The sequence below is a fragment of the Schistocerca gregaria genome, chromosome 11, assembly GCF_023897955.1.
Source record: "Schistocerca gregaria isolate iqSchGreg1 chromosome 11, iqSchGreg1.2, whole genome shotgun sequence".
Classification (NCBI taxonomy): Eukaryota; Metazoa; Arthropoda; class Insecta; order Orthoptera; family Acrididae; genus Schistocerca; species Schistocerca gregaria.
Window position 1 is genome coordinate 135,171,445 of NC_064930.1, and position 27,681 is coordinate 135,199,125.

The following is a 27,681-nucleotide window of genomic DNA, read 5'->3' on the forward strand; positions in this document are numbered from 1 at the left end:
CGAACACAAGGACACTTTGACATGTGTTATCAGCAAGTAAGTAGAATTACAGCTTTCGTTGCAACAGCTTGCTGCACACTTTCCCATAACCAAGTTTACAGGAGATAATACTGAATCTTTACTTATGTCCTGCATACACACTCTCATGTACTCTCATTTATTTACACAACAAAACAAATAGTTATTTAATGAATATTAATTCTTACTGATTTCGCTATTACGAAAACGAAAAATAGTGAACATTATTTAAGTATAAAAATTCAAACATACTGACCTAGCATTTTGTAAACTTCAGTAATGATTCTAACTGACAGCAAAGGACAAACTGTTATGCATCTGAACTTACTTTAATTTTATTAGTGTCGGTTTTTGGTACTTTTTGGTAATTTTCTCTAACTTTGAAAATATCCCAGCCAGAAATGTGAGATTTTGCAGCCACCTTCTTTTTAATAACAAAAGGCTAAATATAAAGTTTTTTTTCGAAATTGAATAAGATTTAGTATAGTTTATTTCGATTCTTAAGGGTTTGAATATTCTGTCACTGGATCTTATGCAAGTAGCGCTTCCCACGGTCATGCTAGCGACAGGTGCGAGTGAATCACGCCGGGATACAAGCGGCTGTCACCGCCGCCGACCCCAAAGCTACGAGCCCGTACTCCGAGGTAGCTTACTGCAATAAAATGCTATTGAGATTTGACTCGAGACGTTACACCCTGGTACTCACTCCCCAATACTTCCTGCAACTGCTGGCCAACACATCTACCATACGAACTACCTAGCAGCAGAACCTTCTTCTTTCTGTTAGAATTAGCAACTGACCGAGGCTTCCTAACGCCCGAGGATTGTAGCATGTCTCCTACACCTACAGCTATAAAAGGCCCCTCTCCACTCAGCTCTGTCAGTCGGTCAATCTACTGCTAATACCCGATGTACAACTGCCTGAATATCTCCTCCTAGCTGCCTTCTTACCAGCTGCCAGTTCCAATTCCCCAGCACCCTTCACCGTCCTCAACCTACCTAGTTCCTCCTTTGCGTCTTGTAACTGCACCTGAAGGGCACAGATCTTACGCTCCTGCTCCTCTATCAACTTATTTCTGCTACAAATTCTGCATTTCCAGGAGAGGATCTTGCTATAATTCCCACTTGCTTCCCCCTTGCATTCTCTCCAATGAAAATATGTTGAACAAATCCTACACAGTAATCCACTACTCACAAACGTATGACGAGGCCCACACTTCTCACTCATGGTAAAATTCTAATGCTTACTGAAAAAAACTAAACGTCTAGGTTGACTTAGTTCAATTACAACAGTAGAACTATTGGAAGGACGAACAATAATAGTCTCGAAAGCTTCTGTCTACTAAAAGAGCAACTACTTTTATTAATACTACTAAACCATGACTAATACCAATAGCACGAAAACTTCACGGAACACTCAACGAAATTAAAACAGTGAATAAAAGTTTTACTGAACTATTTCGCTAGAAGCAATGAGGAACGTCAGCTGTAAACTACCATACGAAATTTACTAAATGACATCAACGCACAAACAACTGTAAAAAAAAATTTAACCGTTATGACGCCAGAAACAGCACGAGACGCCGTTGAAAACTACTGAATTTAATAACTGTATAAACTGCACAGATAATTTTATCAGAACTTAAGAACAACTACAGCTGCAACTACATGGCGTGAAATATAAAGACACTGCTTTGTTTGGATGAAAGATTGAAAACTACTAAATTTAATATACTAATACAGCGTACAAATAGCTTTGTCTAGTGCTATTACTTAAAAAGTCTTTCAGCCACTCACATATCAGAACCTTTTACATATGCTTTCACCTTTGTCAACACTTCGCATTGGAGTCACTGTGTGAAACACTTCCTGCAAACTAGAACTACGGAATCCACCTGTTAACCATCATCCATGGTTTGCAGAACACTGTGTGAGAATAGTGCAAGCTGAGTATGTCATCAGTGATGCAAGCTAAATCTGTGCTGATCTGTGGGGAGAACCTTCTCCGTCTCAAGGAAAATTCTTATATTCCAATTTACAATATGCTGAAGACTTCTGCAGCAAACCAAAGTTTAGGATATTGGCCTGTAATTTTTCGGATCCGTTGTTTTACCCTTCTTATTTGGAGTAGTAACATGTGCCTCTTTCCAGTCACTTGTGTTTTTGCGCTGGTGAAAGATTTTCATAAGTGCAGACTAAGTAAGGTGCAACTGATTTGGATCCATTGAATTCTTTCCAACTCTTTCAGTTGTTTCTCAAGTCCAAGGATACTTATTTCTATGTCCTCCATATGACAGTCTGTGTGACGATCCAGTGATGGTATATCCGTATTAGCTGTCAGTGTTAATGACTTTGTAAATGCAAAATTTTAACCTTCAGGTTACTGTTTTCTGTGTTCTATTGTCGCACCAGACTAGTTGATGAGTGACTGAATAGATGCCATAGACTCGTGTAGTTATTTTATGTAGGACCAGAATTTTTTCGACTTCTTGACAACTCTCTTTGCCCTGGTGCTGTGTACTTCCAGCACTGATCGTTTTATACGCGCAAATTTCTACTAACTCTTGCCTGTCGATATTTTTGCGTTCTTTTTTGTGTATAACAGTATCTGTTTATTCAGCTAGTTCGAAATGATTTATTAAATGACTGTGGTTTTTATGTTTGTATTCCACTTACCCGGCACACAGCACTCCACGTGAAGATTTACAGTCAGTTCAAACTTTGCTCATAATTCTTCTATGCCCATGATAATGGAATTAAATGATGTGCATTCAATGTGTAAGTAGGTTGCTGACAGCTGTTACTTGCTGTTTCCAACCTAAAAATTCTCCTAGCCTTCTTAATGCATTTATTAACTGCAGCAAAAATCATCACTATGATATCCTTATCTCCAACCCATGTCTCTACACTATTATGTAGTTAAAGTAAGGCCTGTTTTTAGCTACAAGGCACAAAATATTTCCATTGCATATGATTTACTGAACTAGCTGCTCGGGACAAAAAATGGTTCTATTGGCTCTAAGCACTATGGGACTTAACATCTGAGGTCATCAGTCCCCTAGACTTAGAACTACTTAAACCTAACTAAGCTAAGGACACCACACACATCCATGCCCGAGGCAGGATTCGAACCTGCGACCGTAGCAGCGGCGCGGTTCCGGACTGAAGCGCCTAGAACCGCTCGGTCACAACGGATGGTTTACATAGACTGGCTACTTGCTTCCTGATAACGTCACTCAATTTTGACATCAAATGATGCAATATTTTTGTCTACTGCAACGAACATTCCACCCTCATGTTGCATGTAACCCAACTTTTTCATACATGTTCCATGCCTCATTATATATTAGAAAGCTTTCTGTTTCATGTTTCATTCATCTCTTGGTTCCACTTTAATTTGAGTGGAGCACCTTTACTGGAGGACGGTAAATTCAAGAACTTTGTTATGAGAGCAACAGCAATTTATTGTTAAAACTTTGTCATTGAAAGTCTCTTTAATTTGTATACAGTTGTATTTTACTCTCTGCTTATCGACTGAGAATCTTTCATCGAAGGACCACAAGTGATACCCAAGCCTAAAAACGCACCATGTGCACTCTACAAATACTGTGCTACCCAAATAGCTGATTTCTCTCTGTTACACACTCTAGCGGACTGGTGACCTAAAATTTTAAGTCCCATAGTGCTTAGAGCCATTTGAACCATTTTTTTAAATTTTTTAAGATGACTGCACCCTGCACCCTGGATACCTGTCGCCAGAGGCTCCTCCTCCCCACGGCGGACAGAGTAAGAACATGTTGCTTTCCAGCCTTGGATGATAATTCTGTAAGGGTCTGTGTACCTTCTCAGTCCCTGCTGTTTGTGCATGCTATACTTTGTACATGCTGTGTAGAATATGCTCTTTATAAATAAACTTCATTATATCAGTATCATACAAATAGAAGTCTAATTGCTAACTACAAATGCTTGAGTAACAGTGTACAGGATGCTGGATGGGAACTGAACAGAATGGAAGAGAGGAATGTGAGGGCAGCTGAAAATAAGAAATACAAAGAAAATAATTCTTTGTTAATAACAGTTTAGGGTTTACACTGTTCTGATCCAAGGAGGATGTACTTATACCAAATGCCAGTCGTATGAGCAACAGAGTATCCCACAAATTTAAAGAGATATTCATGAGGAACAGTGATGTTTCAGTGGTGAATGATGAGTAATAGCAGCAGGGACAGATGCAGCTTACAAGAGGCAATCTAACGTATCTGCTCTGAAAGAGATCCGAACTACAAAAGATGCATGGGCTGATGGCTTAATCCTCACAATACCAAAGGAGTAGAAGAAGTACTTTGTGCCCATCTTTTGAAAATATTGTCATCTAGACCTTTACGTTGTATTTTAAAATAAAATAAAAAGAATTGTTACTGATGAATTCCTCTACCTGATTCCATAAATGTCTTAAATTTTTCAGTTTAACTTAACCCAAAAATTTAAGTCTCAGTATTAGATGTCACTTTCCCCAACAAATGTCATATTCAATATTTTCAGGTTCGAGACCTTACTTGCACATCAGAATCTCTTTAAAAATTATGTTTTTTAGCAAAAGTCGCCAATAATCAGTAAATTTAACATTTTAAAATTTTTCTACAGTGGTTATAAAGATCACCTCCCACTTTCCTTTGGTGATACATATCACTGAAAATGTGTTGATGTTGGTAGGAGTCTGGTAAAAGATTTTTCATGTACAGGACTGACGAACACATCAGCACCTCTTTAAAAAGTATGATCTTAATATAAGTGAACAACAATTAAAAAATTAGCTTTTTAGATTTTTGTAAGATAGGTATAAAGTACCACCTGCTCCGTCCCCCTTGTGAAGTGCATCATGAAAAATACGTTAGTATTGCTAGGGTTAAGCCATCTGCCTTGGACTAAAGCTGAAAAAAGAGAGTGAAATTTACAAGTGTCCCTCTGTAGGCAAATGTGAGAGGTGGTGACATGGCCTCTCTCTCAAACCTTTTGATTGCTAATTGAAAGAATACTGTGTAATACTGTCTTTATAGACTCTGTTCTGTCTATGGACTTGTTCCATCGATGTTGTGGGAAGAATAACTGGCTGGAATGACAGGGTATGGTAGGTACAATTTTGATGACAAAAATATTTTAATGGAAGGGCTTTGCATTCTGGTTGACAGTTAGCTTTGTGTAACAGTATACTTGAACATCGTCCACTGTTCCTCTTTTGTACCTTTTCGAGGTTCAGTGTTTGTAGATTATTTGTAAGAAACTACATGCGACCTTGGATATCTAGTTCATTAACTACATACACCTTTCCGGGACTTTTAACTAAGTAGTCACAAGTGTTAAATAAGTATCATGGTTCCTGATCCAAGTTTCTTTGTGAACATCATCAATAGAAATCAGGACAAAGCTTTTTAAATGGATGTTTCAGTTACTTGACTCTTGCCTGTCACTTATTAAATTGCATGTTTTGATTTCTTGCAGAGCGATTAAATTTCTTCACTTTTACTAAGGCATTCAGCCCCATCTCATCTCAGAATCTAATATAACTAATGTTTCTGCTATGTTGCAGCAAACGTCCTTAGGGTATAGACTCAGTCAATTCTGCAGATTAATTTGTAGGTGGGTGAAGGGCTCCAGGAGTAACTTTTAGTCTACTGTCGATTGTTTAAGTTGTCAAATCCATTTCATATACTTATCTGTTTGTATTTGTGTGGATTTACATTCAGTGCTTATTCTTTTATATCTCTCAGCTACACTGGTCATGACATGTTCTTAATGTAACCAAAGTCTGTTTGCAGATTAAAACCATGTGAGGCAAATCTAAGAAAAAACTACCATAGTTGCCACAGAATCACTGAAGTTCCCGATTCAGATCTTTCAGTTGGGTCAAGATCAGCGGTTCACAGGCTGTTCCATAAACAGTTGGTTCTGCTGTAGGCTCCTTGGCATGTTAAATGATTCTCTCAAACAAACACACAGTAATTGTTTTCCTTCCCTCCCACTGCCATCATTTCATCAGAACTCATCGCTGCCTGAGTTTCACTATTAGTTGCAGATAGCAAAATGCGTTTTGTGATAAGAATAATTATGTATTTCGCAGTATTGTCCCATCAAGCGACCTATTGCTGTTTATTCTATTACTGTGTAATTACTAGACCATAGGGCCTAATTTTTATACTCTGATCGTGTTCAAAGTCAGAATTTTCCAGTAAATTGCAATACATGTACACCATAAATTTCTTTTCTGTTTACCTGAAGCATTGTGAATTGTTGGTCGATTTTTGAGTGAATTTCTGAAGCCTCCAACTCACAGTCTAGTCCATCAAAAAGATATTTGAAGGAGTTCAGATCATGACTGTGAGTATGTCAATCCAGAAAATAATTCCAATTTCTTAGTATCACATAGAAAGGCCCAGTTTTTTACTGTTGCTTCAGTGTGCGAAGCATACTATTCTCCAGTATGTTCTCATGAACACTAGATATTATGTTGCCATTGACAAAAACCAGTAGCCCACGATCAAACTGGAAAAAGACAGCCATAGACCATCGTACCAAAACTTTCCAAATTTCACTGTTGACAGAACAATTTGAGTTAAATGCCATTCACCAAATGTTCACCATTTACACCATTGTTCATCTGTGTAACACGTCACATATTGTGACTCTTTCGTCCATAAATCCTTGTTCCACTGATCACAGACTTATGGGTGTTGTGAGCATTAAGCCCACCTGACACAGAGTGCATGGATGTTGTGCATCACTGCAGACTAGCAGGTGGGGGGTGACAGCTACTTCGCATGTTGAACCTCTCATATGGTGTACGATTTAGGATAGAAGCTAGCTGGCTGCCTTGACTCCATGAACAGCTAGGCAAACGAGCCAGCTACTCGTCAATCTTTCTCAAACGATTGTAAGGAAACTATTCTGTAAACAAATTTGACTGTCACACATCTCGTAGCTTCAGCTTCATTTCGTTAACCGTTTCCACTCCAATTTCGAATGGTGCTCAACATTCTGAATTCTTTTTTTCTCCTCCGATATCGAGCCTCATTCGACATAATTTTTCGCGGCTCTTGTATGCGCAGTTCTCGATTCTGGTGGTAATAGGCGTCAATGGTGCTTAGTGCTGCCATGTAGGGAAACGTGTGCTAACTCAGGGTCAAGCTCTTTCAGTTGTGATGAAATGAATGTTGGAATTATTACGTTAAAGTGTGTGTATGCACAATGGCTGATCCCTCACATTCAGTTACTTCTGAGGAAAAGATTTTACAGCTTTGAAACGAATCTCTAAGTAATGATAGTGAGAATGATTTTGATGGTGAGTTTGGTTCATTTTTAACAGTTCTAGTGAAGATAAGGATGAAAACCGTGAAAACGTGCATTTTTCTAGTGATTTAACAGAAGATTTTTCGCGGAATGTGAAGCGAAAATGACGCCGACTTTACAGATTTTCCTTTTGAGATTCAATGTGCGCTTCTATCACTGCAACTGGTAATGTTCCATCATCGCCAGTTGGTTTCTTTCAGTTAATGTTTGCAGACAACCTAATGTAACAAATAGCAGACCAAACGAACAGGTAAGCTACAACATATATTTAAAGTGACACCACTTTCACAACATTCTTCAAGATGTGACTAGAGAAATGTTACCAAGGAAGAAATGAAACGCTTCCATGATGTGCTATTAATATTAATAATTACAAAAGTATAAGAATTTGCCAGAATTTTGTCCAAGAGAATGATTACAGTCATCTGACTTCCTTTCAAACTGTTTTGCTCGCAGACGATTTATGCAGATTTTCTGGGCACTTGATGTTCCTAATCCAGAGAGTGCTATACATGTCAACATTCAAGTTCAGTCAAGTCTGAGTATAGTGAAGAATGTGTTGGATAATTTGTTTTGCAAGTTTCTCGAAATTGATTGGCCATATAGGTATTTAGCTTCTGATAAATCTACAGTATCATTAAGGAGTCGTGTGTTATTCGAAATGTACTATCCTCAAAAACCAACAAAATGGGGACTCAGAGCTTATGAGATATCGGATTTATCAAACGGTTATATTTTCAGTTTGATATCATATTTTGGCGCTGTAATAACAGAGTCATTGATTCGTTCAGACTGGAATTTTTCTGGGGGAATACTTTTTTCAACTGCTGGCTAACATGAGAAATGCTACAGGGCAATCAGGGTATCATTTGTACACTGACTGTTTTTATACAGATGTGGAATTAGGCGATGAATTATTGTAACAAAGTGTGCATCTCACAGGAACGAGCCATGCCAATCGCAGAAACCTTCCAGCTGCAATCAAGAAAGCAGTTCCGAATCTGAAGAAGTATGAAATAAAATACCTTCACAAGAACAAAATGAAGGCTCTGGCATGGTAGTATAAACGAACTGTTCTCATGCTTTCTACAAAAGCAAATAACTCACTGTCACGTATAGAAAAGAGAAACAGAAAGTGAAGGGAAGAAATAATGAAACCAAATGTGATTATCAGTTACACTTTGAAGTTGGGCAGCGTTGATCGATATGACCATTATATTTCCAGTTATGGTTTTCTAATGAAAAGTCTCAAGTGGTTAAAAACGTACTTCTGGTTGTTGGAGGTTGGATTTGTAAACAGCTATTTGCTGTACAAGAATCACTGCGAGAAGAACATCTTGAAAAAACGGCCTCACAAAGTACGCCATAAAAGTGCAACTTCTGATGATGAGGAACGCTTGAATGGACTGTTGTACATCACAAAAAGTTTCCTGTAAGCAAGCACAAGGATTATGCAGTGTGTTCAGACAGAAAAAAGAAAAGAGGCAGGTGTGAAAATATGTATTACTGCAAAACGTGCACACGAAACCCAACTCTCCACCGTGATGAGTGTTTCAAAAAATATCATACATTGAAAAGTTCTGTACTGGAATATTTTGGAAATATATTTGAATGAAAACCCACCTTTTATTTTAATGTATACCCTACCTGTTAGTCGACAGTCTCATTCTTTCCACAAACAGACCGCGCAATTCTCTGTAGCGCACTCGCTACCCAGGTGGAGGCGATTTAAATAAGAGTGGTCGGAGCCACCCTGTGTCGACCTTACCCAGTCCAAAGGGTTAATGACCAAATTTAAACACATCAAAAAAAGTTCTGCATCACCTCGGTTCCAAGAAGTCTGGAACCTACACAGAAAATTGGAATAGAGCTCAACATAAACATCATTTGTGTCCTTTTTATTGCTCATGAAAACCATACATTGCATGTTGTACTGCCATACAACGAGACCTTCAGAGGTGGTGGTTCAGACTGCTGTACACACCAGTACCTCTAATACCCAGTAGTACGTCCTCTTTCACTCATGCATGCCTGTATTCGTCGTGGTATACTATCCACAAGTTCATCAAGGCACTGTTGGTACATATTGTCTCGCTACTCAATATCGATTTGGTGTAGATCCCGCAGAGTGGTTGGTGGGTCACGTCGTTCATAAACAGCCCTTTTCAATGTATCCCAGGCATGTTCAGTAGGGTTCATGTGTGGAGAACATGCTGGCCACTCTAGTTGAGCAACGTCGTTCGCTTGAAGAAAGTCATTCACAAGATGTGCACGATGGGGGCGCGAATTGTCGTCTATGAAGACAAATGCCTAGCCAATATGCTGCCGATATTGTTGCACTGTCAGTTGGAGAATGGCATTCACGTATTGTACAGCCATTATAGCGCCTTCCGTGACCACCAGAGGCGTATGCCGGCCTCACATAATACCACCCTAAAACAGCAGGGAGCTTGCACCTTGCTGCGCTCGCTGGACAATGTCTGAGGCGTTCAGCCTGACTGGGTTGCCTCCAAACTGGTATCCGAGGATTGTGTGGTTGAAGGCATATGCGACACTCATCAGTGAAGAGAACATGATGCCAATCCTGAGCAGTCAATTCGGCATGTTGTTGGGCCCATCTGTACTGCGTGGTTGCAAAGATGGAGCACGCCATGGACGTCGAGAGTGAAGTTGTGCATCATGCAGCCTATTGCACACAGTTAGAGTCATAACCCGACGTCCTGTGGCTGCACGAAAAGCATTATTCAACGTGGTGATGTTGCCATTAGGATTCCTCCGTGTCATAATCCGTAGGTATCAGTCATCCACTGCAGTAGTAGCCCTTGGGCAGCCTGAGCGAGGCATGTCATTGACAGATCCAGTCTCTCTGTATCTCCTCCATGTATGAACAACATAGCTTTGGTTCACTCTGAGACCCCTGGACACTTCTCTTGCTGAGAGTCCTTCCTGGCACAAAGTAACAATTCGGACGCGATCGAACTGCGGTACTGACCGTTTAGGCGTGGTTGAACTATAAACAACACGAGCCGTGTACCTTCTTCCTGGTGGAATGACTGGAACTGATCAGCTGTCGGACCGCACTCATCTAATAGGCGCTGCTCATGCGTGCTTCCTTACATCTTTGGACGGGTATAGTGTCATCCCTGCACAGTCAAAGGGACTGTGTCTGTGAAACAATATCCACAGTCAACGCCTGTCTTCAGGAATTCTGGAAACTGGGGTGATGCAAATCTTTTTTTTGATGTGTGTATTGCGATAGTTCAGAATTAGGTAAACTACTGCAAGATCATCAGAAAGTGCGCAGCGAAAAATAGAGGTCGCTATGAATTTCCCTTTACTGCATATTAGGTCATATGTTGCTGCATATGAACTGTAGCTAACATATTGAATTATTACTTATACTTAGGATATTGCCACTTATCACCAGTCTCAGGAAAATGGACCGTATGTAAACGTTTCATCCTGAAGTCGCGCACTAGTGAAAAAGCCAGAATGATATGTTTGCAAAATTCCTTGTAAACAGTTTGAAATACCGGAACAACATTCTGGCAAATGTTAGTACCCAAAGGGCAGTGTATTTGGCCATACAAATAATTTGCGAAACTTCCATATGGATTGCGATATTCAAATGACTACAGATTTATGTCAATGAAAAAATGTAATATTCTAGCACCATCGATAGCTGATAAAAGAGAATTATTATAGGCTTGAAATAATATTTGTGAAGAAATTACAGTTTACTTTCATACTCAGAATGGGCATTTTGATAAGCTATTGACTTATCTCTAAATCAGTTACTGTTTCATGATTATGTCGCCAACTGCATTATAATGGCAGTGAGATGAATACTTACAACCTCTTGTGTTTTGGAAAAAGATGATGATTTGACTGTGGCAACAAGGGAACGTGTATGTTACTCAACACTCATCACTAATAACGTTTCTCTCAATAAAAATAAAGGGAATACAAAGACTGTCGAAAATAAATCCCTACTTCTACTGAAATTTTGTCTGAATCCTACATCCATCAAGGTCTAAAGGGATCAGTCATATCTGTGATGAAGTAAGTAGAAGATATTTATGGTGAAAAAGTACAATCCTTGATTTGGTATATGGATGGGAAATAGATTGCATACCATTTCGTGGTAAGTGCTTAACAATCGTTTTATTTTGTCTAGACTGATCATAGATTAACATGCACAAAACGGAAATTCGGAGCAAACTACATTTTTCTCAGCAAACTTTCCAAAAGTCTTGCAGTTGTTTACTTACACCTGAAATACCACCATTAACGAAGTGACACGTGGTTCGCCGTGAAGCTGATGAATTAAGCTAAGAGATGTGCTAGAATTCAATTTTTTTACCGACTAGCTTCCGTACATTTGTTTGATTAACATTGCAGATTGACTAATGGGTGCACAATGTCTTGTTTGGTTGAAGGTTAACTGGCATTATCTGAGAGTTCGCATCCTGTGGAACCTTATGTCAGAAGCCATACAACTCTGGAGCTGTCACAAAAAACATTGCAGTGCTCACTGCAGGGCAGCTGGCTAGCAGATGACAGCCTGTAAAGGCACCATCACACTTGGTGCAAATCCTACTCCATGTAAGATGTGCTTTACTCTGCATAATTTTATGCATCCCTTGACATGATAAGAATCTCCTGCTCAGCAGCGTGGTGTTAAAAACATTCCTGTCATTTATCAGCATGTTGTGTCACTGACCTCTGTATTTTTAATGCTTCGTAAGTCATTTACAGTGGGTGATTGGATCTGTGACTGTTGGTTATTACAGCCACTCTTAGTGAGACAGCCCATTTCTTTTAATTCGTTGGTGTCTGATGGATTGGTGGTTGGGGGTAATACTCACACTTTCCAGTACATGTGTCAACAGTGTCTCGTGGTACAGGGGGTGACTCCTGCAGCCACACTTGATTGAAATATTCAAATATTTAAACTTAACTCCATTCTCTAATATTGACTGAAAACATTATAATGTTGTTCACAAATACTGTTTGTATGAACACAATCTTGAGTGCTCAGCCTAGTAGTCACATACCTTTTAAGCCCAAAATGTTCTTTTTGCTTTCTCAGGTATGGTTTTGTGTCTATAGTTAGCTCAACATACTTTTTGCAGAATCTTTCAGTAGTTTGACACCAGTAAAGATAAGTTCAGTTTCGAATGAATGATGGCCAGCTCTTATTTGCATTGGCATTACATTCTAAGTAGTGGCAACTCAGTGGTATTCAGAATTTTTAGGAAGAGAAAGACCTATTTCTTTTAGATGTAAATTATAAAGTTTTGCTATATTGGGGAATGAGGAGATACGTGCTGTCTTGTCACATAAAGTGTAGGAAAGTACTCTAAAATACCTCACTACATAATATAACTTTCCCATATCCTATTTTGGAGTAATAGCTTTCTTGAGTAGTTTGTTATGTGGCAAAAGATTAGCAGTTTCTGTGGGATATTGTTACTGACATTGTTTGCTAGACAGTATCTAATTTGTCACGCAGGATGTGAATTTATATCTCAAACTCAAGCAGTATCACATGTTTAATTGTCAATTTAAAGCCTTCCACCCTGATTTAATACTGGATGGACACTGTGGTGTTTGTGGTTCAAATGCATTCACTGATTGATAGATTTGTGAGTTTATTTTTGGATTTAATATGAAAGTGCAGCCGAATGTAAGTATTTGCAGATTCTGTGCTTCTAACTTAAAAGAAGAATATGTATACACCAATTTCAATGTGTCACTCACTATATTGACCTTTTGCACCAGATGCACAAATTGAATAACCATGCATTATAGACAACTTCATACACACAGTAGCACATACGAATTATAGCATACCAATTACAGCATGCACTGTATGGTTAATTCTGCATAATTAATACAAATAACATACTTTGTGAGGTAACCATACACATTTATCATACATTGTACTAATATCTTGTCAATTTATGACTAAATTATCTTCCATTCAGCTGGAAATCTACAGCAAGATAAGGGTAGTTAATTTCTTAAAACTGTTGTTTATAATATCATCTGTTAAATCATTTATTTAAGATTTTTATGTGTAATAACATTTGTGAAAAGTAAATGAATTTGAATTTCTTTGTACATACTTGAAATACTGTTGAGTTTTACACAAGAATTTGTTTAGTGAGATTTAGTTTTTCTGTGTTCAATAAGCTAATTTCTACAATTTTTATTTATGCTTCAGGTCGATTAAGGGTGCCAGTGGGGCTGGTAATGTTTTATTAGAAGAAAAATACCTCCAAGGAATGAGTGGTGGTAAATTGCACATTTCTGCAGGTAAATCAGCAGATTTTGGCGAAAGTGTAAATGCAACACAAGTATTTTGCTCTCTTGAGGACAATGCATTACGCACTAGAGATAACTACAACTTAAAGGAAAATGAAAACTTTAAGTGTGATTCTTGCAAAGAGTGCTTTTCATCAAAATACAAGCTAATAATGCATGTGTTCATTCACATTGATGGTATAGAGCCACCTAGACACATATGTCCAGGCTGTGGTGAGGTGTTTCGCAACAGTGGTAGCTTGAGGAAGCATTCTATGATGAAACGAGGAATTAGTCAAGCAGAATATGAACCTAGCAAAATCTCCAATAAATATCATGGGCTAGAGTCCTATGAACTACAAAACCTTAAGTGTGATTCTTGCAAAGAGTGCTTTTCATCAAAATACAAGCTAATAATGCATGTGTTCATTCACATTGATGGTGTAGATCCACCTAGACACATATGCCCAGGCTGTGGTGAGGTGTTTCGCAACAGTGGTAGCTTGAGGAAGCATTCTATGACGCAACGAGGAATTAGTCAAGCAGAATATGAACCTTGCAAAGTCTCCAATAAATATCATAGGCTGGAGTCCTATGAACTACAAAACTTTAAGTGTGATTCTTGCAAAGAGTGCTTTTCATCAAAATACATGTTAATAATGCATGTGTTCATTCACATTGATGGTGTAGAGCCACCTAGACACATATGTCCAGGGTGTGGTGAGGTGTTTCGCAACAGTGGTAGCTTGAGGAAGCATTCTATGATGCAACAAGGAATTAGTCAAGCAGAATATGAGACTAGCAAAATCTCCAATAAATATCATAGGCTAGAGCCCTATGAACAAATATATACTGATGATAGACCAGCCGTTCGTTTGAAACGCACTGCACAGCCAGGTCGACGGAAGAAACAGACCATATTACAGTCTGGAGAGAGAAAACACCTATGTGATGTTTGTGGGACGGCTTTCATAACGTCTAGTGGACTGAAGAGACACACATTGGTACACACTGGCAAGAAGCCGTACAAGTGTGTCACTTGTGGGAAATCGTTCTCTCTGTCTCACCATTTGAAGAAACATGCGTTAACACATACTGGCGAGAGACCACACAAATGCGATATTTGTGGAAAATCATTTAGGTCGTCCAGTGATCGCAATCGCCATTCATTAACACATAGTTGGGAGAGCCCATACAAATGTCATATTTGTGGTCAAGTCTCTATTATTTCTGATACTTTAAAGGAAAATGAATTGTTACATAGTGATGAGAAGGTTTACAAATGCGAAGATTGTAGATCCCAAAAGTATCATATTTTCAATCCCTCTCACTACCTCGTCGGTAGTGGCAAGAAACCACACCAGTGTGCTCTTTGTGATAAATCATTTGCTTGCTATAGTAGTTTCAAAAGACATGTAATAATTCATACTGGCGAAAGGCCACATCAATGCAATATATGTGGCAAATCCTACGGGACACCGACTGGTCTGAAGCAGCATGTTTCAATACATTCTGAAGAGAGAGTGTACACATGCGATATTTGTGGGAAATCCTTTGTCTCCTCTGTTTATCTCAAGAAGCATTCATTATTACATACTAGTCCGAAGGTATACAAATGCAATGTTTGTCGAAAATCATTTATGACTTCTAGTGATCTCCACAGGCATCGTTTAGTACATACTGTCAAGAAGCCACACAAATGTCACATTTGTGGGAAATGTTTTTCTCAGCCTGTTCAAGTGAAAAGGCATGAATTATCACACACTGGGGAAAGGCCTCACAAATGCCATGTTTGTGGGAAAACCTTTAGAATGTCTAGTGATCTCAATCAACACTCTTTGACGCATACTGGCATGTTGCCACACATGTGTGATGTTTGTGGGAAATCCTTTAGAACAGCTAGAGATTTGAAGCTACATTTATTTATACATACTGGCGAAAGCCCTCACAAATGTGATATATGCGGAAAATCCTTCAGGACACCTGGTGTTCTGAAGAAGCATGTGTTCATACACACTGGCGAAAGGGCATACAAATGCGATAAGTGTGGGAAACGCTTTAGGATGTCTGGTGATCTCAGGCGACACGCTTTAACACATCCTGGTGTGAGGCCACACAGATGTGATCTTTGTGGGAAATCCTTTACTAGATCTAATGATCTAAAGGTGCACACGTTAATACACAGTGATGACAGGCCTTTCAACTGTGATGTTTGTGGGAAGTCTTTTCGCAGGTCTAGCTATCTGAAGAAGCACGCATCCACACACACTGCAAAGAGGCCAGAATAATGCTGTGTTTGTGGAGAAAAGAATTACTTATTGTCATCTCAAGAAATCTGGGCTGGCTCAGATAATAGGATGAAATAGTATGTATTAGGACAGCCAAAGTATGAATTGATGTTCCATTTCTAGAAATCTCAAAGTTGTATCAGTAGTTCATAAGGGAGACAGATTTTAGTAAAGCTTGTCATTGTAACTCATTTACTAGACATCAAGTAAAAATGATAAGTAATGAAAACTTCATAAATCTGTATTGTTGAAGTTGAAACAAAAACAGTTTGTTAATAAATAATATGAGTTGATACAGAAAGTTGTTACAGGTGTAACTGTGCAGTAGAAATTAGAGAAATCCATCCACTTTCAAATATCTCTTTGGTTAAGAATTTACTGGTTACTAGAATTACAATTTTTCATACAGAGATGGGGTTGTCAGGTTTTCATTGCTATCATTGATACATTGTAGTGACAGACTTCTTTCCAGCAACACATTTCTCATAATACTCAATTATTCGTGTCAACACAACAAAAGATCTATGCCTTAACATCTCTGTTTTTAAAATTTTGTGCAGGCATATTATTAGTATGGACTTGGAGAATGATTAAACCTCTCCTGCTATATATCAGAATTTTTTTAATAAAAACTTTCCTAATTGAGTTACAGACATGTTTTAGGTGGCATTTTTCAGGATTTTAATGCTGATTTCTGTGATATGCAACACCATATAGGTTATGATAAAAATTTTCAAGACAATATTTAAGTGTATATATGCAGTTTCAGTCCATGGGTACTGAGTACTGTCATAAATCATAAGGCAAATTATAAATTAGGGATGAGAGTGTCTTCATATGTCAAAATATGAAATCAGTAGTCTATTTAATAGTTTTACTTATTGTAATAAATTTGATAAAATAAGTGGTCCAGTAATAGTGATAAGGAATCGAAATTACTAATAAAAATACTTTACTTTAGTATTGTTGTATACTTTTGTAATTATTCATCTTAGACTACATGATTCATAATAAGTAATTTATTTTACTGAAACAATGCATCAAGAAAATGATAATTCAAATCAACCTATTAAAATAGGTTGTAAGTAATAAAAACTGGTTACAAATAGTAGGCACCCTGCTATCACTGGTCCTTACAGCAGACTGACATACAGTGATTAGAGCACATCTTGAGTGGGTGTATTGTAAGTTGATACCATTCAATAACTTTATCAGATGTCTCATTATTTGAAGATTACACTTAGGTAATGCCTAACATTTCCTCCTTCACCATGTCTGCATGTTATTGGAAATGCTGAAGTGATTTAAAATTAGTCATTAAGATGTAAAAGTTATTGGCAAATGTCTAACAAGTGAAGTTGTACTAAAGCACTGAGTGTCTGAATATTTTTCTGAAGATGGTAGTTGACATGATGAGAATTCAGTGTTGCAGTCCGTTACAGCAACTGAATCACTGTATTGTAGACAGGAAAAAACTCAGAAATGTTTGTATATATGCCCCAATTGTATCCACAAATACTTAATTGACTCAAATAAATGTAGGAAGGAAATTATGACATTAAAAAATGAACATCTGTAAGTGACAACAATATTTGATATAATTGTACGCACTCGTTTCACAGAATTTACAACTACTTCAGAAGTTGTTCTATCCTTCAAAATTTTTATTGGATTGTTTATAGTGTCTCCCACTGCTAAAAGAAGAATGAAATACAAGAAGTGTTACACATCAAAAATAAGAATAAAATAAAAATAAGTGTATGGCTAGCACTGTAACGTGGTACCTATCCAAAATCAGTTGCTCACTTAGAAAAGCTTCAACAGCAGTTTCAAAAACAGCTTTTCTTTTAAGAGTCAATTTATCACAACTTCATACCTCTGCAATTCAAAAACGAGTTGACACAACTCAGTTAATTTTAATATTTCCCCTATTGTACACCAACAGTACACCTTTGCCAAATATCAAGAAAATCTGTGTGTTTCCATGTTGATTTGATATCGAAGCATGTGTAGGGCTCTTGGTGAACCCCTTTACTGGTAATTTGCGTCACAGTGCAATTCTACGCAGTGCATGGGGCTCAGAGATCTAACTGGTATCGTATTAAATGTGGAAATATGGAACAGTATTTGTAAATTTATGTCTATCTTTACTCATTATACAATCTAATGTATTAAAATTTTACTTCTCGTAGCAGTGTAGAATTATGAGTGAAGTATTTGTTTCACTTACATGAATTTATCTGTTATCAAACTATCGACATTAGTTCTTAATATTGTGTGAAATTTACCCATATACACTAAGTTTTCTATAATAAGTAAAATTTTTGTTAAACATTCTGTATTGGAGTACCAACATTTTTCATGTTGAGAATCCTCGTCTGCTTTTAAAGACTCAATTGACATTTCTTTTTCAAAGTTTGAGTGAAACAAGCTGTATAACATCGGCAGACAAGATATACTGCCAATTTTTTCTTGCATGGTGATGCATGCGCATTTGGATCAATATGAAGCTACATTTTCTTTGTTTAAATTTGTACATATGTTTATGCAATTTAATCATTTCTGCGTGGAAACATTGAGTGTAGAAGGGTCTTCACTTAGTTTGTGTATTGTGCTGAAAATAGATACTTTTTTAAAAAATTCTTCAAGTTCCTTTGTATATATTTCTGATATTCATTTCACAAATTTGTTGGGCAAACTTACATCGATAAATACAGTACCTTTTGATATGTGTGTTAGCATTAGCTGATGGGACTCCAATATTATCAGCATGTTACATTAAGCAGTTGTGATGGTTTACCAATTGTGATGGTTTACCAATTGTATTCTTTTAACCTCATGCTGCTTAGTATATTTTGCTCTTTCTTTTGAATGTAAACGAAGGAAAAGTACTGTAACTATTTCATTGACAATATGATTTGTTATTTTTGGGAATAATGATAGAGTGGGATGAAGTATTAACCCTTTAACTGCTCTGGACGTGTTAATGTGCGCGCCTTTATACCTGTCCCTGCTCTTGTGTGCTCTTAACGTGTTTACACACACCACCAGTCCGTCTACCTGGTACTCTGAACATGTCTACACCTAGACACATTCAGAGTACGAGGTAGAAATACTGGTGGCGCACGTAAACACATTCAGGAAACACAGGGACAGGTACAAAGGTGCATGCATTAACACGTCCAGAGCAGTTAAAGGGTTAAGTTGCTTGTAGCTTCTGTGTCGTAAAGTACAACCTTTTTCCGCCAATTTGTAATCTTTACATAACAACATAATGCAAGATCTTTTATCATCTACTTTAAAAAGTTAATAACTAATGAACTGTTAATGTTTTTTCATGAACTGTCAATAATACAAGTTTTGAATGAAAATTAATTCCTCCACCTTTGTAGCTCTTAAACAGTTGGCAGCATTGGTATGCATTAAGTACTGGCTTGTTCTGTAGCATCTCCTTTAGAACTCCAGTTGGTGGGAAGCCTTAGCATTGAACGTTTGTGTTGTTACAGTGTAAAGTATGGAACCCTGCACAGATGGTCAGTCAAAGCAATTTAAGCAATGTGCAGTAATTGAATTCTTGACAGCAGAAGGTGTCACCCCAAAGGAGATTCATCAGAGAATGAAAGCAGTTTATTGTGATTGTGTTGATGTGAGTACTGGGAGTCGTTGGCGAGTAAGTTTAAAGATGAGGCGGGAGCATCTGACCTCTTATATATACATTTCACCACCACATACTTATCTTAATCTGCTGTCTTCCTGTAGAACTGATAACAATATGTAGCCGCTTTGTTAACTTTGGTGTTTATTATCCTGTGTTTTATATAAAAAAGTGTGTGGCATTCTGTTTATTTAAACACACAATGCAATTTACAAGATCAGTCTACACCATATAAATATACTAATTTGCTCTGATTGTCTAACCCTCCACAATTATATCAAGTGCCTTCACTTAATTGCTCTATTGGCCTCAGCAGGTTGCATTATTGCTTGACTTCACAGGCATAGTTGCACAGACAAACATGGAAGATCTACCTCAATGTGCGAATTGATGTCACTATCATCATTGTTATCTCCTGTGAAAGTATACATATTATCGTTTTTTTTTCATTTTCGTTTGCTTTTATTTTCCATTCTGCAGACATGGCAGCCTCATTGTTTTCTTCAGTTCCTGTGAAGTGAGCTGTTTCTTCTTCTGCATTTCATTTGCTAAAGCTACAAAAATTCAAGGTCCTAAACCAGTTTTAGCCCTCTAAAAGTAAAAATATCAGTGGCTTATATATGTTTGATGCACAATCACTCCTCCAGATGTACTTCATTTGTAATAAATATACTTACTCATGTTTATTACAAGGGGATTTCCTCACAATGAATTATAAACCAGTTAACACAGTCACGTATCTGCTGTGGTGTCATGTTCATCTAAGTTTCTTAATATTTCTATCAGGCAATCATTCCTTTTCTATAGGTATGCGACCTCTGATGACAAATATTTAATATGCATACAGATCATTAAACAATTTTCTTAAGATATTGTATGATTTTATCGGTAGCATCACTCATTAGTAGGACATAGAGTCCAGTAGCATTTTAGTCTAATTGTTCATTTATCAACTAATCAAATACATTCATGTCAAAACTTAGGCATTTCTCTCCATGCTAATAGTACATTTGAAAATCACTGGACATATGCTATATCACATTCATTGTTATGAGACCAGTCACCTCATCAAACAGCTTCAGCATTTAGACATGCTGTCAAACTAGAGGAATTAAATATTTTAAGCATTTAACAAGTATTTGTTTTCAAGCATTGGAGGATAGGGTACAAAACTTATCCTCGTATTAATCTTCATTAAAGTAACATATGAAACATATTAACAAATCAGGTAAATTCATGTACTTTGCTATTTTATAGAAACTTTGAATGTAATGTTATAAACTTACTCCTCTGTGTATAGTCAGTCACTACTGTAACTCTGGATGTCCATCATGCTTAAACTTCATAGCGAAGTGTGTATTCTCCTTGGTTCACTTCCTCCACCCCCCCCCCCCACCCTCAATAAAAGTTATAGAGCTAATATCCAGTTCCACATGGAAAAAGAAATAACTCATCCAGGTTCTGCAGTCTACTTGCTCTCTGATATTTGTTAATTTCTGTTGTTTTCGCCTTGAGGGGTTTTCTAAAAAACCAGCTTTAGGATGTGAAATTGCTATAATTTTGTATAGACATTTCTTTTTATAACAGTGCTTGTTTCTTTCTCTAATTATGAACTGTGATCAAAGAATTTCACTAGCACCATTTTATTGAGTTTAGAATTAAGCCAAAGTAACATGCATTCATATATCCAATACTGATGCAAGTGCATGTAAAGTAAGGGGCTCTTCACCTCATGAAAATCTTCTTCTCTATGGGAAAACACCATTGAACATTAATTATTATGCAAATTACTACGCATTAACATCAGAACATGTCAGAGTGAACTTAACTTTAATCTTATACTTTGTCACTGAACCAACGAGTATATTAGGCATCTATATTTTTTTGCAGCAGCTAACAAAAAAATTGAATTATTGACAATTTTATAACATTACACAGTGACTCAAATTCATCTTAACATTATAATCACTATTCTCCTCCTCCAGAAATAAATAGATGTATAGATAATGCCATTGCCTCAAGTAAGTAAATAAAAGTAAAAATTTATAAGAATTTAACCAACGTTATAAACTAAACAGAAATGCCTCCAGTTCAGATACTGGTTTTTGAGAGGCACACTGCATCAGTCATGCCCTGGTGTGTTGTCTGCATAAAAATAATCAAACCACCCCTGGGAACTGGACAATAAACAAATCTTAAATCTAGGTATCTGACTCTTTTACTGAACAGCAAACTGCTTGCTCTTTGGCATCAAATATCTACATAAAATACCATGCCTAAAATGATCCAGCATGCACTACTAATAAACATAACAAATTGCATGATATTTGATGTAGAACACTTTGATAGAATAATGCTGCATTAAAATACATAGTCTTTGTACTTCAATATATCCCATCTCCCCTAAGCCCCAGGGCTTAAATCTTCATCAGCATATGCATTACATTTTAAGTACCATTCAAAGCCAGGTTTAGTACACTCCAGTGGGCATGTAAATGTTTGCTTAAAATCTACTTCATAGGAAGGTGTTAATTCAGAAATTTATGCCATTATTCCATCAACAGCCTCCTCCAGTTTCTTCCTGTTCTTATCTATCTGTGCCTAGTATCCACTCTTAGATTATGTACCTTCTCAGAGATTCCTTCCTTAATCTTAGATTATTCATTCCAAATTTTCTGTAGTTCACTCTGTTCTATCTGTTCTCACATTAAAATAAGGTGTATTACAGACGATTCAATCTTTTCTCATAATTTATTATTGACTAGGCCAACTACACACTCCTCCAAACTCCATATGTAGAGCTTAAAATAGTGGTTATAACTGAATCTTTGCTTTGCTCCAACGCTCTCAACTTTACTTGGGAGCCTGACATTTGATTCTGTGTTGTGTTACATTCCAGCTCAGTTAATTCTTTTAATTGTCTCAAGTCTTTGTTCACTTTTCTGAATTGCTTATTAGCTTTATGTCAAACTGAATCACACTGGTTGAATATTCCCGAATTTAACTCCTGTGGTAAGATGGAACATTTTGTCTATGACAGCAATATTCTAGTTCAGGTTTCTTCCTTTTCCTTGGGTGACTTATTAATCTGTGTTGTAACACCCTCCTCATAGGTCAAACAGTTTAGAAATGGTGGAATTGTTTTTCCTTACATTACCTCCTGTACCTCATAGGTAGCAGATGCTAGTTGAAAATGAAGTTCAACTCTCCAAAACGAGAAGGGGCCGTGCATTGTCAGTCAATACAAGATTTAGAAATGTTAGTAAGATGTAAAGAGAAAATACATTGAATGTTACATTAGAGGCAGAAACAGGTGAGAAAAAATTGGAAATCTGTGGTAAGTTCCTATGGGACCAAACTGCTGAGATCATTCCCAAGGCATACACATTACTTAATCTGTCTGAAACTAACTGACGCTAAGAACAACATGCATACCCATGCCTGAGGGAGGACTCGAACCTCCAATCGGGGAGCCACACAAATTATGGTAACGCTCCTCAGACAGTGTGGCTACCTCGTGTGGCATTAGGTAAGAGATGAAGTACACCAGTGTAGAACAGTGCCCTTTGTTGTAAAGTCTGTGTTGTTCCACTGGGTCATTACCATGCTATCTAGTGGCAAAATAAAAACTGATTGAGAGTTAAGACTAGCTTTCAACAGTAACTGCTGCACTTCGTGAAATGAAGTTTACTCAGAACAGGTTGATGAGAGTGCTGAAATAAAGAGGTGAGCAATGGAATCGAGACTGAGCTACACCTGCCAGCTGCACTAAGTCCTTCACAGGACTCGGTACCACATCAGATGAGCTGCCAGTCAGCTATTGCGTGAGACCAGTGAGCTGCACTGTGCACATAGCCATTTTCAGATTTGTTACAGTGACGTGAGCAGGGCATGATCTGACTGGATGTACACAACACTGAGGGAAGCAGCACACAAGAGTATCCTCATGCAACCACCACAGCCATGTGTGGAGCTTTGCAAGTGGTTTGCCATTGCTGCATCAATGCCCATGGCCTACATAGGCTGTTCATCCTACTAGCATAAAGTGACAGCCCAGTGGCATCAGGTGGAAGCTGCCACCCATTCATAGGCCCCAGCCAGGCTTAGAGAGGAGAGCCATGCCTGCCTCACTATGCCATGCATGAAATTCAGTAAAACTCTTCGTAGCTGATAATTGTGTTTGCTTACAGATTCCTTCATTTGTGTCACTATATGTCTGACACTACAGAGTTGTGTCAGGAGAGCTGACGTCCCACAATGGACAGCAGAGGAGTGCAACCCCTACAGTGTATCATGCAAGTTGCAGCTGATTGACATCAGTGTGAGAGAGAGTTTCTACTCTTATTTTGTGATATTCATGAGCCTGGAATTTAGGGGATGTAATTGTATGAGGGTTATGTGTACAAGACCAGAGGAGATGGCTAACGTATCACAGTTTAAGGGCAATTTTAGAGACGAATGTTAAGAGCTTACTGTTTGTTGTACTCAGTGTACTAGAAGGGGATTATGGAGTTTGCTTGGTAACCTTGTCCCTTGCGCTAAAACTGTAGCAGTTAATTGATTTACATACAGTTATTTTCGGCATGTACCTAGACAATGTAGGGAGTCGATGTGGCTCACCAGAAGACAGAAGAAGGGGGTTGATAGACAACTATGGGACTACCTGATTTATTCATATTCGTTTTGCTTTTTGTCTGTTTTTGTCTGAGTCGAGAAAATGAGTGAGGTAGAAGCATCAGAAAAGTAAGAGATCAAGTTGCCGCCAAAGAGAAGACTTTGCAGTTGTTACTGAATTAAGTAATTCAGTTAAGAGTGGATAATGTGGTTGTAAGTAATGCTTCAGGAAGCTCAAGAAAATTGGCTGTGTTTGAACAGTTTATTTATTTACTATAGGTTTTGATCAGTGGCCATCATCTGGCACCTACATCAACACTAGAAAACAAAAGTGACTACAAAACATCAGTGTACAAAACGTCATAAAGACACAAAAGTACAAAACGTAAGTTATGAAAATTGGCTAACACAAATCACACACCACGTACGTTTAACCATAAAATCGCATTAGCTGTCACTCTCTTGAACCATAACACAGAACAGTAATTTTCCCACAATAGCAACCTTCGTCATGTACACACTACAAGATATGTGTAGTGTGGACACAGCACGAGTGACAGTAGTACTCATATCCTTAAAGGTAACACCACAGAAATGTCCTGTCGATATGAATAATGACACACACAGATAATTTTAGGATGAAAAGCAAGCATAATTACAACGATTACAGTAAAGACAGAGGTAATATTTGTAAGAAAGTGGATAATATACTGAACGGCCATAGAAACAGGTAAATACATGCGTATTCAAATACAGAGATATGTAGACAGGCAGAATACAGCACTGCGGTCGGCAACGCCTATAGAAGACAACGTGTCTGGCGCAGTTGTTAGATCGGTCACTGCTGCTACAGTGGCAGGTTATTAAGATTTAAGTGAGTTTGAATGTGGTGTTATAGTTGGCACGTGGACAATGAGACACAGCATCTCTGAGGTAATGCTGAAGTGGCGATTTTCCCCTACGACTATTTCACAAGTGTGCTGTGAATATCAGGAATCCAGTAAAACATCAAATCTTCGACATCACTGCGACTGGAAAAAGATCTTGCAAGTATGGGACCAATGACATTGAAGAGAATTGTTCAACACGACAAAAGTGCAACCCTACCGCCAATTCCTGCAGATTCCAATGCTGGGCCATGAACAAGTGTCAGCATGAGAACCATTCAACGAAAACATATCGATATCGGCTTTCAGAGCTGAAGTCCCACTCGTGTACCCTTGATGACTGCATGCCACAAAGGTTTATGCCTTGCCTAGGCCCATCAACAGTGACATTAGACTGTTGATGACTGGAAAAATGTTTCCTGGTCGGATGAGTCTTGTTTCAATGGACATGTACAGGTATGGAGACAACCTCATGAATCCATGGACCATGCGTGTCAGCACTGGACTGCTCTACCTGCTGGAGGCTCTGTAATGGTGTGGGGCGTGTGCAGTTGGTGTGATATGAGACCCGTTATATATATATAGGTATGACTCTGACAGGTGACATGTATGTAAGCTTTCTGTCTGATCACCTCATCCATTCATGTGCATTGTGCATTCTGATGGGAGTTTAAACGCTTCCACTGGCCACCAAACTCCCCAGACATGAACATTATTGAGGATATCTAGGTTGCCTTGCAACATGGTGTTCAGAAGAGATCTCCAGCCCCTCATAACCTTTAAGATTTAGAGACAGCCCTACAGGATTCATGGTGTCAGTTCCCTCCAGCACTGCTTCAGACGTTGGTCGAGTCCATGCTATGTTGTTCTGTGGCACTTGTGCATACTCGCAGGGTCCCTACACGATGTACCAGTTTCTTTGGCTCTTCAGTATAGTATGACCACTTAATCCCAAGTATGAATTACAAAAAAATTTACATTTTTTAAAAAATTAATGTTGTGTGGACATCACAATGTACTACCTGCTTAATATGAGTTAGAGGATAATAATGTAAATAACGTAACCTGTGACAAAAACCTTTGAAATATAATTGAAACAAAAGTGGTAGTAGTATATGTGATATATAGTTTCTTAGTGCAGAATGCAATTCAATGCATCACAAGTCCCAACATACAGGGACTCAGGAATAAAGGATTAAGGTTTTAGTTCCCAGTGTATTAACGAGAAGCTAAAGCATTGTGGATATAAGAAAAAATTAATGAAGGCGAAACTATACATTGTACACAGTGTTAAAACTCAATAGCTTAATAAAGGGTGCCTTAATGATAGTATGCAGAAAATCTGTCAATAAAAGAAGTGTTATTTAATGTCCAGGTGTGTGGTTAAAATATTTTACCACATAGCATCTAACTTATAGTCAAACAGGAATTACAAAGAAAACATTTCCCGTAAGAGATCAGTGCACAAGGTCAAATGTGTCAGATCAATATGTAATTTAAGGGAAACAGCAAATGAGCTTATAATAGTTATACAAAATCAGGGGAAATCAGGTCATCTGGTTCAGGCAACTGAACATTGTACAGATGGGACAAAGTGTGTGACCAACAAATGGATAACTTCAGTAGTGAATTTTGGGAAATGGCTATATACTGAAAAACTATAAAATACGTTTTCAACCATTGCAACTGAGTGAAACCCTTAAGTAAGTGATGGTCAATGTTATGCAATGGTGATGGGAGACATTGTCACAGCAGAGACAAGAATATTTCAACTCTAATGGGCCATACAGCCACTACGAAGCAATCCTATGAAACTCTATAATATAAAATCTCATATGTTACAGGATGGACCAGAAGGGGTTATGCAACTTATCAATATTAACCATACATAAAGGTATCAGAGTAAAATGCAACAATAAAATTACCATTCAATACATGAAGGGTTGTATACATACATGAGAACAGACAAGTTTGAATAATATAAAATCTCATATTGTACCAGGGGAGCAGAAGGGTAATATAATGTACGAATCTGAACCCAGATGTAACAGTATCAGACTAAAAAGTATCAGTAAAATTGACAAAACATACGCAAAGGATATTACGTATATATGAGAATGGAGCAACCTTATTGACTATTATCACAATTACCAAGCAGTGCTTTATCATAATGATATAAGGTCACAATATCGTAACAGAAATACCTAAAAGTAAACAAATATGAAAAAAGGATAAAATGACAAGCAGAGATTATCTCAAAACATGTAAAATCTACATTTTAACCTAACTGAAGTAAGAAGACTAAGACATGAGCATACCTTATTATTGGGAGAAGAACCAAAGAAACTAGTACACCTGCCTAATATCGTGTAGGGTCTCCGCAAGCACGCAGTACTGCCGCAACAGGACATGGCATGGACTCGACCAGTGTCTGAAGCAGTACTGGAGGGAAATGACACCAAGGATCCTGCAGGGCTGTCCATAAATCAGTAAGAGTATGAGGGGGTGGAGATCTTCTCTAAACAAAACTTTGCAAATATCTGGGGAGTTTGGTGGCCAGCGGAAG

General features: G+C 37.8%; 1 protein-coding gene across 1 annotated transcript in view; it reads left to right on the forward strand.

The window, feature by feature from the left end:
* LOC126294988 (zinc finger protein 345-like) overlaps positions 1–19,224 on the forward strand; it is a 112,338-nt gene extending 93,114 nt beyond the window's left edge. The window contains exon 4 of the mRNA XM_049987232.1: positions 13,592–19,224. Within this exon, the coding sequence (XP_049843189.1) occupies positions 13,592–15,959 (2,368 nt within the window). The 3' untranslated portion in view covers positions 15,960–19,224. The remainder of the gene's footprint in view (positions 1–13,591) is intronic.
* The last annotated feature ends 8,457 nt before the right edge of the window (positions 19,225–27,681 follow it).